This window comes from Electrophorus electricus, chromosome 7 (genome assembly GCF_013358815.1).
Source record: "Electrophorus electricus isolate fEleEle1 chromosome 7, fEleEle1.pri, whole genome shotgun sequence".
In the NCBI taxonomy this organism is placed as follows: Eukaryota; Metazoa; Chordata; class Actinopteri; order Gymnotiformes; family Gymnotidae; genus Electrophorus; species Electrophorus electricus.
Window position 1 is genome coordinate 8,484,397 of NC_049541.1, and position 14,509 is coordinate 8,498,905.

Below are 14,509 nucleotides of genomic sequence, written 5' to 3' on the forward strand. Positions count from 1 at the left end.
TCCTAGGGTGAAATCTTAGGAGACATTGCATAATTTATCCAGTGCTGTAAATTCCCTTAAACTAACAGGTTTAGGGTTTGGAACACACATATAGGTTCAGTTCACACTATCAGCTTAAAAAAAGTTGTCAAAGTTATCAAATTTAATCACATTTCCAGATGTTTTATATATATACTCCCACCATTCCTGGATATTATTCTTTTTAAACTTTTGAATTTCATTGGTTTAGTACTTATTCTTTGCCTGAGAAATATGTCTTTATTTTATTCCCCACCTTCATCCACTTCATTTTTCCACTTTTGCCAAATATTCTCTTTCTGCACTTAATAGTGATTTTTGACTTTTCTTGATACATACTCCTGGCAGTCATTTTTTCTTTTCTTTGGACATGCATACATCTACAGCAGTCTGAATATGTGATAAAGATGACCACTTTCTCATCAAAGGGAACATCCCTTCTTCCTTGGTTGATTTCATTATATCTGGTGACCCTTCTGGAGACAACTGTATGATATTATGGACACTTGAACCAAAAGCTGGAATACTATAGGTGTACAATAACATTGTCAACCAAGGAGATGTACAATAACCTTGTGAGGAACCAAGGAGGTAGGCAGATCTATGAAACCGTGTTGGAGTCTGTGGTTTCAGGGTTGTGGACACATAATACGCCTTAATGTTCTTATGACCTTGTCTGTACAAGACTGAAATCAAAATTCCCATGTGGCTTGATGAGGAGTTGATGTATTGACTTATTTTGATGTATAAAAAGATCCTGTCAGTGTATATGATAAAGAGATGTAGAGTCACAATTGACAAAGGAGCCCTAGCATTGTTATTTCTTTCAGCTCAAGTGAGCTTCTTTGAGTAGAAGGAAAGCAGTTAACATTTGGGTTGGTTTCCTTGCCTCTGTGACAGCACAGCCCTGACTCCCACCTCAAAGATGTTAACCTGAACCACACACGGCTTGTGCAAGTCAGGATGAGCCAACACCCGGGCAGCCATGATCTGCGATTAGTGAATGCTTCTTCCAGCCAGGAGACCAGGAGAGCCTTTTTGGAGTGAATTTAAAGGGACAAACAAGGTGCTTAAATTCTTGTTCAACATTTGGTATAATATGGCAAACACTAAAAATTGCTGCAGGTCCTCCACAGTCTGGCGACAAGGCCACATCAGCACCACCTGTGCATTGCAGTCTTCCATGTGTACACCACCTGGAAACAAAACATGGCCTAGGTAGAAGACTATCTTGCTGTTAGACATACTTCCTTACAAACGTGCTTCCTCAGCGTTGCTGAATAGATATCATCCATATAGAGATGAATGAACTTGCAGAACGTGTCATGGAGGATCTTATTGACAAAACACCAGTGGATCATTAGAAAAGCCATATGACATCACCTGGAATGTATAGCAAGATGTTGTGGAAAATGAAGTCTTACAATGTTCCCCACTCTGAACGAGATAGTAGATGGTCTGCAGATCCAAGTTGTTGTACACATGTTCAACAATACAGGGAAATACAGTGATGCATTCCTCCATTGCTCTCCTCAACAAAGAAGAAACCAGCAGAATCAGGTGAGGGAGAATTCTGTGGCAGTGGAGGACATGTGCTGATCAATAAAACTCACTTCCCTGGAGGTGATTAGCCCTAAAACTTCATGGGTACCTGAAATGAGGCAAGCAGTGCTAGAACATTCATGATCATAAAGAGTCATTCCAGAAGTTTAACTTGTCCACAAGGCATCTTACAAACCATAATGAAATGTTGTGATGAGGACTTGATCATTTCATCCAGCCAAGGTGTTGTTAGAATCCATGGAATATATAACAGTGATCACAACACTGTGACATCAGCCTTTTCCCATAAAGTGTCCAATTGCTGACATGCAGAAAACTGAAAAAATAAAAATAAAAAATCAGATACGTGCCTTAAATGGATTTTTTCTATTGCCATGGAAATCAAATAAGAACCTCGCAGAGGATGAGGATTTAAATGCAATAAACACTTGTATTCCTGGTTTTGACAAAAACGTTTTGCTGGAATTACAAACATTGCTGTTATGTTTTGGAAATTGTTTGAGGTTCTGGCAACTTGCAAAATTAACATTAACATGATAGGCCTATTGCTGAATTCTCTGACATTCTCTGAGAGAGCTGCACTTCAAGTTTACTGCCCCCAATCTTGATGCTTTTTTACTCTACTTTCAATGTTCAGGAGATGCTTTCTGTAACGACTCAGAGACAGAGTTGAAAGTTAGCACAAAAAGTCTAAATAGCAATTAAATTAAACACAATAATAGACAGGATTAAATAAGAGCTTTAAAAAACAAAGCAATGGCAAGAGCAAGGGTAAACACATGGGAAGTGTAAGGTTTTGCAGCAAACAACAGGTACAAGTGCTGCTTGAAACAAGAAGTAGGTGTTTGTGATGAATGGGCAATGGATATGTGATGCAGGGGGCAAACCTTTGACAACCTGTAAGTCTTATAGAGTTGATAAAGGCCTTAGACATTACTGAAAATTTTTTTTTTTTACTTTGCCTGGTCGGTGTTTGATTGGTTGTCAGTTCTCGGGGTTCAGATATTTGACTGGTTGATTCTGTTGGGTATCGTATGTTCAGTTCTGTCTGTGTTTGATTAGTTGTGCTATACAGAAGCCTGAATTCACATTTTTGATTGTACCTGTAGGGTATCCTGGGGTCTGGTTTGGCTTTAAAAGTTCAGGAGCAGCACAGGCAGAAACACTTTGAGAAACGGAGACACCCTGCAGCTGGACTTATTCAAGTAAACCTTGAAACTATCACAGTACTCTAGCAACTCTCTTAAGCAACCACACATTACATCTTGGAAATCACATCTCACCCAGTAACCCTCTCGACCAATCAAAGACTATTTTTGATATTTTTTTTACTATGTTAGCCAGTCATGCACCACACAATAAACCTCTCAGCCAGTCACACTCTTATAGTTTACTTTTGAATCACCATCCACCACACATCAATAATAACTAGCTAGAACTATTCATACAAATCAGAATGAGGCAACTAATCAGCTACAGTAATACATTAAATTGTTTAAAGAGTAACAGGTAACAATTTTAAACACAAGAAGTTGACCCTTCTCTGATATCTCCACGTTTATGCAGCACATTCTGTGCATGCTTCTGATATTGCTCTGTTTGATTCTAGTCAGCATGGCGTTACTATGCCACCAATCCAGTCAGAGAAGATCTTATTGCGACATGGAGATTCTATGAAACTGTAATCTCTTTGCCATGTTTCAGGTATATTAGCTCTGTATGCACACGCATGCACATACACATTCATACATGTGCATGTACAAACTTTGATTAGAATTTCTTTTTGATTGTATAGTTTACCTTAGTTTCATATTCATTGGGAATTTCTTAGGTAATTTTATTTCTGCTTGCAATCTATAGTTTGAACATTTTATGTAACAATTCTTGCCTTATGTTTTCAGTTTGTCAATGTTGTGATTTTATGCCAGAATCACTTATTTGTGTTGTAGTTCATTTTGTATGTGACGTTCCATCTGCAATTCTACCAGGAGTTTAGAATGGGGTATTGTGTGTATACATTTAGCATGAATAAATACACGTGCATGTGTTGGTATGTACTGGATTATATAAATTTGGTAGCCTGCTTACACGCTTGCTTTCTTTTATTTAAAGGAAAGACCATCTAGAAGGAATTGCTAGGTAAGATTCATCTCTCTCTCTCTCTTCCTCTCTCTCTCTCTCTCTCTCTCTCTCTCTCTCTCAGTTCTTCTTGTTATAGCTCATATTAAGTGAGAGATGAATGGGTCTGTGTAATGTGTTTCTTTAAATATCTACTGCCATTATTCTCATACAATGGGTGTAATAGCCAGCACTGTGCATGCGTGTGTGTGTGTATGGTGACCAACTCTCACCATAATGAGTACAGCCATTCCAGTGTGCAGACATTAGCTCTGTATGAAATATTACCGAATATATTAGGAAGGAAACAATTATGGACTTCTGAAAAATGATGGTGTCAGCAGAGAGAGACAGACAGTGAGAGAGAGAAAGAGAGAGAAAGTGTGTGTGTGTGTGTGTGTGTGTGTGTGTGTGTGTGTGTGTGTGTTTGACTTTAATGATCATGAGGAAAAGATTTCATTTAGCAGATGTCCTTGACATGGACATTGACCGAAGTTTCCACATATTAAGAGTAGTAAATTGAGTGAAACGGGCATTGGAGAAAGAGAGAGAGAGAGAGAGAGAGAGAGAGAGAAAGAGAGAGGAGTGTGTTGAGTTCAGCATGGCCAAATTGCCTCACCCTTGTCCTATAATCAATGTTCACTCAAAGATCAAGTTACTACTCTGTCGCTGTTGCACACACACACACACACACACACACACACACACACACACACACACACACACACACACACACACACACACAGTGGCACATATACACACATACACACACAAACACAAGCAAGGTTTGGAAACTTGTAGCCTGACATTATCCTCATCCAACAGTGGAGAAACTCCAAAACGTACACACAAACACACACTTGTGAAAACTGACATGAAACTGTTTAAACTTGCATTTCTTTCATTTATCAACATTCATTAATTGGTCCATTTGAATCTTTAATGTATTAATTTGAGCTAGCTGTTCACACACACTCACACACACCCACACACACACACACACACACACACACACACACACACACAGACACAGAGGCAAACAGGAGCATCAAAGACTACCATTTGTCTATAGAAGATTCAAGCTCCGTGAGAAGTGACTGCATGTGATTTGTGTGTGTGTGTGGGAAAGTGTTGTCTGTAACTGCATGGTAATCAGTTGTAATTCTGTCCCTCCTGACTGAAAGAATCGTCTCTGTCTGCTTAAAGCTTCTTTCACCAGTGCAATCTCCTGCTTTTCACTGCACTCAGGAGAGAGCTCTTACCACTGGAGTTTGTGTGTATATCTGTGTGTGTGTGTGTGTGTGTGAGTGTGTGTGTGTGCGTGTGTGTGTGTGTGTGTGTGTGTGTGTGTGTGTGTGTGTGTGTGTGTGTTTGAGGGTCTGTCCTAAGCGACTGGCTGCTACAGAATGCCCTGTGTTGTTTTGGGGTATTGTTAAAAGAAGAGTTTCTGGTTTCTCCTGCAGGCAGAGTCAGTATGTGAGTCCATGTGTGTCTGAGTGGTGTACTGAAGGATTAAAGTTGACTTTTTAAAGGTCTTGGAAACCATCACAGTAAACTACACTGGCTAATCTCTGGGCCTGGATATCTGCAACAGAACTAGCCACATTATGGACCCATAGTTCCTGTGACTATGGTCTAAGGGGAAAAACATGAAAATGCAGCAAGCAGTACTTCTTCAGTACTGCAGAGTAACTTTAGATTTTCCATTTCTCTTTGTCTGTGTATATATAGTGCAAAGACAACACTAAAACATGGTCACTGTAATGTTAATCCTCATCTTCAGGTTGGGATTGGGATTCATTTTATAAGTAAACTCCTCAGGGGGGATTGGGTTGGTGGGAACATTAGGGGTTGGGCAAGACTTATACAACCATTCTACATCCCGTTACTGTGCACTTTGAGCCTGGCATTTCCACAAGACTGGTCTGTATTCAGCAAACAGACCAATCATTTTACTCTTTCCCCTTTTTTAGCTGGTGGGTCTGTCCACCTCTTTTAGGTTAAAATATGCATTTAAAAATCTGAGTGGAAAAGCCTGGAATTTGGAAAAAAAAAAAAAGAAAGAAAGAAAACCACACACCCAGATATCACAAAAAAGGATTTAATGCTTCATTCAGCTGGAGAAGTTAAAAGTAAATATGGAAAAGCACAACAGAAATGGCTGTAGCTTCTGATGGTTATGCAAAACTAGGGTAGAGTGGCCCTCCAGGTTAGAATCTAATAGTCCTTTTTAGAGCACTCTTTCCTATTTCTTCTCTTACTCCTTTTACTCTCTCTCTCTCTCTCTCTCTCTCTCTCACTCCCTTTTAGTACTGTAGTGGAAGACAATCTGTGCAAGGCCCTGCACTGGGGACTTAAATACTGTCTGTGTCTCTCTGTCTGTCTCAGCCAGAAACTGACTCTCCTGGAACGCGTGCGCCTGCCCACTCCGCGCCCGTGCTCGGTGAGGGGCCGCTTCATGATGCCTGCGGGGAACTCTGCCACTGGAACAGGGACTTGTGGGCCAGCAGAGGCCATCGAGGAGAGCCCATCTAAAGAGGCAAAACCAGCCGGCTTCACCAACAGGGAGAGGTTTAGGACTGCATTCAGAATGAAGGCATATGCCCTGAGACAGAGTTCAGAGGGTATGCACACAAACTTTAATATTCTAAATATATTAATTTAAATATTGTTTTGCCTACATTACTATACCTACCACTAAATCTAATCTTAAAAAACAATGTACGCATAAAAGAGGCTGCTCAGAATGAAGGCCTACACTCAGTGTACTAACACACACATGCACACATATAGTTGTTTACTTTATAGCCCTGGAAACATTTAGTCAATTTTTTTAATTGCCATCACAGTTTGTTGTTATCTCCTCAAAGTCTCAGTGCTTAAAAAGACCTACAAAAAACAAACTGAACAATGAGCTTTTGGTTCTGGTCTCTGTAGTAGCCCTGTACTCTATACTTGTGGACACATTTCCTGCTCCTTGCACATCTCACTCATCTCCTACCACACCTGACTCAACTCAGTAGCTAAGTTGTGAGGTTAAATGGTGTGTGCTTGAGAAAACAGTAAAAATGGCCAGTATGCAGCAGCATCCATTTTTTTCTGCTAAATTACACCATTTAATCTCACAAATGTTGTGTGCAACTATAAGGGTCAGTGCCAGGCCGAGGCCTCGGGAGTGGTGGGCAACTTTCTCTATGCTGGGTTAGCCAACAAGTTAGCCCTGCAGCTGGTCCCACTGGACAAATCCCTACCCATTGCCACGGTTGATGGTCGGTCCCTTGAGCCAGGGGTTGTTAGCCATCAGACTCGTCTGGTCATGTTGCGAGTTGGCCCACACACTGAACTGATTGCACTGTATCCATGCTCCCAACTTGCAACTGATTGTGGGGTACCCCTGACTTCAGCAACATAATCCCCATGCGGACTGGCTGACCTGATCAGTGCTGTCTTGGGGTTTGACATGTCAGACCTCCTGTTTTCAGCTACCGAAGCCTCGGTCTGGGTCTGGTCATGGTCCCGGTGGTCCGAACCTGTCTCAAGTCCCCCAGGAGTACTGGGAAGCATTTAGCAAACAGAAGGCCCAACTATTGCCTCCCCACTGGCCATATGACATCGCCATAAACCTCCTCCCGGGCTCCAGTCGCCCTAGAGGCCGCCTATTCTCCCTTTCGGGGCCAGAATGTCAGGCAATGGACAAGAGGCCTTGGCCCTAGGGTTCATCCGGCCATCTACTTCCCTGGCTGGCGCGAGGTTCTTCTTTGCCGGGAAGAAAGACGGTGGGCTATACCCCTGTGTAGACTACCAGGGCCTTAACAAAATAACTATCAAAGACCGCTATCCATTGCCCCTCATGACATCAGGATTCGAGACACTGCTGCAGGCCTCCGTTTTTACCAAACTGGACTTGCGCAATGCCTACAACTTAGTTAGAATCCGGGTGGGAGATGAATGGAAGACGGCATTCATCACCCCCTCTGGGCACTACAAATACCTCATCATGCCGTTTGGGTTGATGAACACGCCCGCTGTCTTCCAACGGTACACCGGTGAGGTCTTAAGGGAAGCCCTTGACAAGTATGTGTTCATCTACTTAGACAACATATTAATCTATAGCCAAATGGTAGATGAACATGTTACTCATGTTAGGCGTGTCCTCCAGTTCTTGCTTGAGAACCACCTCTTTCGTCAAGCTGGAGAAGTCCACATTCCATGCACAAACCATCTCCTTTTTGGGATTTGTCATCTCCCACAACGCATTATGCATGGACCCGGCCAAGGTATGGGCTGTGGAGAACTGGCCTAGACCCACCTCGGTGCTTCCTGGGCTTCATGAACTTCTACCGCAGGTTTGTGAAGAACTTTAGCACAGTTGCAGCCCCACTGACTGCGTTGACCAGGAAGGCATCTGGTCGGTTCTGCTGGTCCACCGAAGCCCAGCAGGTGTTGGAAGAACTAAAGCGCCATCTAATCACGGCTCCTATTCTTTGGCTCCCTGATGCAGAGCTTCCATTTATCGTTGAGGTGGATGCATCTGAGGTGGGTGTTGGTACAGTTCAGTCCCAGCGATCAGGAGAGGACAAAAAACTGCATCCCTGTGCCTACTTCTCTCGGCGTCTGTCCCCAGCAGAAAGCAATTATGACGTGGGTGACTGTGAATTACTGGTAATTACTGGTCAAGCTTGCACTTGAGGAGTGGAGGCACTGACTGGAGTGGGCAAACCATCCCTTCCTGGTCTGGACAGACCACAATAACTTGGCTTACATGCAGCAGGCCAAGTGCCTTGATCCGCACCAGGCCAGATGGGGACTGTTCTTTGCCCAGTTTAATTTTAATTTATCGTACTGGCCAGGCACTAAGAACACTAAACCTGATGCCCTATCCCACCAGTGGGAATCCTCACTGCCTTCTGCTCCACCCTTGACCATTATCCCCAGGGCACGCATCATAGTGCCAATGCAGTGGGGGGTTGAGAAGGCAGTACGTCAAGCCCTTCTTGCTGAACCAGTTAGAGCTTGGGTCCTCAAGTGGGGACATGCATCCCCCTTTTTGGCACACCTGGGAGTCACACGGATGCTTGAGTTTCTCCGTTGGCGGTTTTGGTGGCCCCGCATGGAACCCAACATCTGAGCATTTGTGAACTCCTATTGCACCTACACTCAGTGCAAGGACCCCAGGACAAGGCCCGCTGGTCTGTTGCACCCACTGGCAGTACCTTTGCACCCTTTGTCTCACCTGTCACTAGACTTTATTACAGGGCTGCCCCCATCAAAGGGCAACATGGTGTTTTTGGTGGTCATGGACAGGTTCTCCAAGGTTGGCCGCTTCTTTGCAGTGCTAAAAATGCCATCTGTGAAGGAGACAGCTAAGTTATTGCTTACCCAGGTGGTCCATCTTCATGGGCTGCCCGCAGGCCTCAATTCACCAGCCAGTGCTGGGGGGCCTTCTGTCGGTTGTTGGGGGCAGAAGCCAGCTTGTCCTCCGGCTTCATCCCCAATCCAATGGTCAAACCGAAAGGGTTAATCAGGACTTGGAGCGCACTCTCCGCTGTCTGGCCTCTTCCTGTCCATCCTCTTGGTTTGCCCACAACACCCCGTGGCACCCCTCCTTAGGCATGTCACCAGTCAAGTGCCAGTACGGGTATGCTCCGCCCATGTTTCCTGACCAAGAGGCTGACGTCGGTGTTTGGTCTGCTGCGCAGATGGTCAGGCGCTGCCACTTAGCCTAGTGATGGGCACGCAGGGCCCTTTTATCTGCCGCTGTTGCTCAGAAACGTTACGCCAATAAGAGATGGTGACCAGTGCCGACTTATTGGCCTGGACAGCGAGTTTGTGTACTTTGTTTTTGTTTTTTTTCTGCAGGCTAGATCTAATTCTTGCTCCTGGTCCACCACTCACTCCAAAACACAATCGGCCAAGGACCTGCCTTTGTGTGGGAATCCCCGCAGACTTGCTGCTCGCTACATCAGGCCATTCAAGGTCCTTCACCGTGTTAAACCTGTCTCTTATCGCCTTGCCCTTCCCCCATCATTGAGGGTCCACCCCACTTTCCACGTGTCTCGCCTTAGGCCCGTATTGTGTCAGTGGGCCCCTCCGACCCGCCAGGTCCGTGCATGGTGGACAGTGTACCAGCAGGTCAAGCGTCTCTTGGACGTCTGGCGGGTTCGTGGTTGGGTTCAGTATCTGGTGGACTGGGAGTCCCGAGGAGTGGTCCTGGGTCCCCTCCCGTCACATCCTGGACTATGAACTCATTCAGGCTTTTCAGCGGGATCGTGCAGCTGGCCTTGGGGCGTCAGGAGCCGCCCCTTCTGGGGAGAGGCTGTTAGGGTCAGTGCCAGGCCGAGGCCCCCTCCGGCCACCAGAGGGAGGCCTCGAGTCAGGCACACCACTAATCGGGCTTATGCCTAACAGCTGGGCTATGCCTATATAAGCCCAGTGACCCAGTCACTCAGTGCTGTGTCTTTGCCAAAGTTCTGAGCCAAGCTCCTACCCGATAACTTCGGGTATTAAAGGTCTGTGAGCCTTCATGCTACACCTCACTCGCTCTTCGAAGGTGTTCGTGTTTTTACACGTCTCCTCCCCTCTCTAGTTTTCCCCCTCAGATCTGTCTCTTTCCCAAGGCTCTCCTTAGCCATTACAGTTCCTCCCTGTTTTCTGGTTTTGTTTGGGAAGTTTTAGTTTGGTTGTCCCCAGGGCATCGGGGCTGCCATTCTTCCCGTGGCATCCTTGGTTCTCCCTTTTCCCACGCTCGGCGTGGTGTAGTTTTTTCCCCTCTAGTTTTGTCGTCCTCCACTCCTTTGAAGGGCGATATACGCGCAGGTAGTTATAGCTGCCACAGTCTAGCGGGTATTTGTCCCCCTTGCAACAAAGCAGCTGCGGTTCACTCGCCACCTTACTTTTCTTGTTTTACCGGTTCTACGAACTAAATGTTTCACACACGGGCCCACCATCATTATCGCGTGGTTGCTCACCCAGTAAGCTGTTGGTGCCATCACCTATTTGACCTGGTTTTGAGCCCACATTACAGCAACATACTGATTCATTAATGTCCAAAAGGTTTGCTATTGTTATCTAATTACATTTTTCCTTGTAGTGAAGTAGTCTAAACCATTACGGTGTAAATTTTAAAGTTACTGACTTTATTAGAATTTCATTAGAATACATTTATGCATATATTAATCACAGATTTCTTTACAATACATATTATGACCATCTAACCTAATGCTTTGCATTCATTTTTACATTATATATTTTAAACACTGCTGAGAGTGCAAAAAAAAAAATTATAAATTCGAAAAGAAATATTCTTATTACTTAAAATTAATTTCCATAAAGATAAAATGATTACTTTGGAGTGAAGTTATGAGTTAAGCTTGTAAAGCATGTCCAGTACCATAAATAATGAGCAAGCTGTCAAAGCATCTAATCAGACAGCTTGCTAGACAAGTCATGGGAAACTGATGTTTTATATATGATCACATCTTCTATATTCTCTAGAAAGGTTTTCAGCCAACAACAAGTAAATTAATGAGTAATGTGTAATTCCATAGTACATTGATGGAAGTAATTAATCATTTTAAAGTGATTACTCTTTTTGATTTACTACCCCAACACCAGTAATTTGTACCATGCAGTATATGTGGGTTTAAGGTACAATGCAGAACTTCTTCAGGAAACTACTCTGGTTGATTAGTTCCTCTTAAGAACATCAACAACTGCTTCTGCCTACATCAGCACATGTGAAGCTCTGAAACTGTGGCAGTAAATAAGAAAAAAAGATTTATTTGGATTAGAACTGTTATTGTTGTGCTCCTTTAGTATATCATTCTTGTTGTTCAGAGTTAGCAGACTGTTCTGTGCAGTTTTAGAATATTAGAATAATTATAATTCTATTTTTTTTTTGCAATTTTAGAATATTATAATGGACCTCCTTGACTTGTAAAATGAACTGGCAGGGACTCCATGCACTACATTTGTGTGTTTGCCCTGGGTCATCTTATAAAGGCCTTGGCGATTACCTGTTAAGCAGAATCCAGTATATTAGAGATGAATAATCATAGAAATGTGATCGCAGACTTCAGGTCTAGGAGTGCGCCCCCACCTTCTATTTTTGTTTATCCTGTGTTGAAATATATACATGTTTATTTCTGATTTCTGATAATGGTGTTCTAGGTACAAGCACTCCATACCAGTTATTGTTGGTGTGGTTCTTCTTTATAGATGCAGGTGGCCTGACGGACCCCACCCCTGAGGAGAAAGGGTTCCCACCAGACATCCTGATGGAGGATATGATTCCTACTCTCAAACTCGTCATCAGAGCAGTGCGGTAAACATACGTATATGCAGACACACACACACACACACATACACACACACACACACACACACACACACACACACACACACACACACACACACACACACACACATACATGCAATCATACTTGCAAACACACACACACCACACGTGTCCTGGCTTTGAGGGGTCCCTGCACTGTTAACTTGATAGATATCATGTCCCATAGGGACCGAGTGCTCTTTCCTGGTACTGGAGCTGATGAGATGTGTGTCCTCTATGTCCTCTGCTGTGATAAAGGGCTCTGTCTCATGATTTAAAGCCATGAATCTCCCAAGCCCCACCCTCCACCATTATAAGTCACTGCTCTGACAGGCCATTTAGAACATACATTCTTCAATTTTAGAATGTGCCCACACTCATACGCATGTGTGCATACACGCGTGCACACACTTAGAAAAATCCTTACTTTCTCTCTCTTTACTGACTACACCAAAATATAACAAGCATTCCCATATATCCACATGGCACCCTTGCTCCATACACATAGTGTCCCTACTCCTCACATTTCTCTGATTAATAGTAGAGAAGTCACCCACCAAGGCAAAACAGACTTTCATTGTAAGTCTGTTGTCATTAACCTTTAACTACCAGATGAGAGAAATGGCACTCATATGAGCTTAGTATATGTATGCATATACACATACATATGTATACATATACACAAAAAAGCAGACATACGTTTCATGCCCACCACCAAAACAAATAAACAAAAAAAAAAAGGGGTGAATTGAACATGAGTCTCTCTGGTTGGGTCTATCCACTCATCGTAAGATGGGCTTGACAGGTTTACATGAAATTGCAAGCTAAAAAAACATTTCATAATATTTTTCAGCTCTGTTTTAAACACTTCACCACATGATTAAAAAATACATGGTGGTGTACTACTAAATTATAACTTAAATATAATATGGGATGTGTGGTTTGCTGTTGCTTAATTCATTTAAATGATTTAAATTTAATGTCATTCATTCCATTCCTCACTTGACATGAAAAATAATTTCAGTGTCAAATACTGCATGGCCCACACAGAATGTGTGTGTCTGTATGCGTGACAGGATTATGATGTTCCTGCTGAATAAAAAGCATTTTAAGGAGACACTAAGGCCATATGACGTAAAAGATGTGATAGAGCAGTACTCTGCAGGACACCTGGACATGCTCTGCAGAATCAAATATCTCCAGTCACGGTAACACACACACAAACACATAGACTCTATATCTGTACTGGGGGAGGGGACTTCATACATGGACCTGCACATGAATATGTGTACTTTGTTTGTTTTTTTTTCCTCTGCAGGCTAGATCTAATTCTTGCTCCTGGTCCACCACTCACTCCAAAACACAAGAAGGTGCAGAAAACACCTTTCTCCTATCCAACTCAACAGTCTCCCAAGTGAGTACCAGCCAACATACATTAACTCAAAATGATTGTTTAAACATTACTAACCGATAACATGCTGCATAATATGTAATTTATTACTTGTTTGACCTTTGCAGAAGGCTGCAATATGCAAAACAATCCTCTAACCAATCACATTTTTACTGTGTGCTATTTATATACTAAACTCTCAGATGTTTCAGATATGCAGTCAGTCAGTGTTTTAATTAATCTTGGCATTCCCTCAATTCAACCATTTCCAACTATATCCAACCATGTCATGTCATATATCATATCAAGCGTTCACTTTGTATTAACATGTTGTAAAGCATATTGCAAATGCAATTTTAAGCAGTACATATGCAATATTTTTGTTTGCATTGTGCGACGGAATATACTATTTAAACACTAAAAATGCTATAGAAGTAGAAAATGTTGCCTTATACCAGTGCAGGTAAGCTAGAGGTTAAAGAAACTTTTATATGGAAAATAGAATAACACATTTTAGATCTGGATCTTTTTGTGCATATGTGTTTTATAATTTTGAAAGTATGAACATTAGAACGTTGCAACATAAGAACACTATGCACTTGGAATTTTGATACTTCAACTTTCTAAAAATGTTTGTTTCATAATTGGAAAATGCTATTTTTACTATAAGTTAAAAGTTAAGTTTATATATAATATTAAACTGAATAACCTGTAGCACTGCCTGTTCTAGGATTACCCTGGGTATATAAGACAGAATAAATTTAAAGGAGCAATAATTCAATTTTATCACCAAAAGTAGCAAACAATATTAATTTATTTACTATTTATTACTTTTTCTCTAAAGTGCACCTCACATGAGAAGAAGAATCAAATTGCTTTTTTAGTCCTCAAATGAACTGTTTATGCCCCATAGAATGGGTTCCCCACTAGGAGGCAGCCATGTAGATTTAGTACAGAATCCCTGAAACATCCAAGCCACCAGGTGTCAGTATAGCTTCTTCATAATGTGAAGAAGAAATATTGTGCAAATAACTTATTCCTTTAAACTCTTGCTGATATAACAAACATCCTAAATCCTAATCTTT

General features: G+C 42.5%; 1 protein-coding gene across 3 annotated transcripts in view; it reads left to right on the forward strand.

The window, feature by feature from the left end:
• The window catches only part of kcnq3 (potassium voltage-gated channel, KQT-like subfamily, member 3), a 46,648-nt gene that overhangs the window by 23,395 nt on the left and 8,744 nt on the right, over positions 1-14,509 (forward strand). For all 3 annotated transcript variants that reach the window (XM_035527729.1, XM_035527728.1, XM_035527730.1), the window contains exons 8-14: positions 2,691-2,786; positions 3,191-3,285; positions 3,694-3,720; positions 6,088-6,323; positions 11,917-12,022; positions 13,111-13,242; positions 13,353-13,448. In XM_035527729.1, the coding sequence (XP_035383622.1) occupies positions 2,691-2,786; positions 3,191-3,285; positions 3,694-3,720; positions 6,088-6,323; positions 11,917-12,022; positions 13,111-13,242; positions 13,353-13,448 (788 nt within the window). The remainder of the gene's footprint in view (positions 1-2,690; positions 2,787-3,190; positions 3,286-3,693; positions 3,721-6,087; positions 6,324-11,916; positions 12,023-13,110; positions 13,243-13,352; positions 13,449-14,509) is intronic.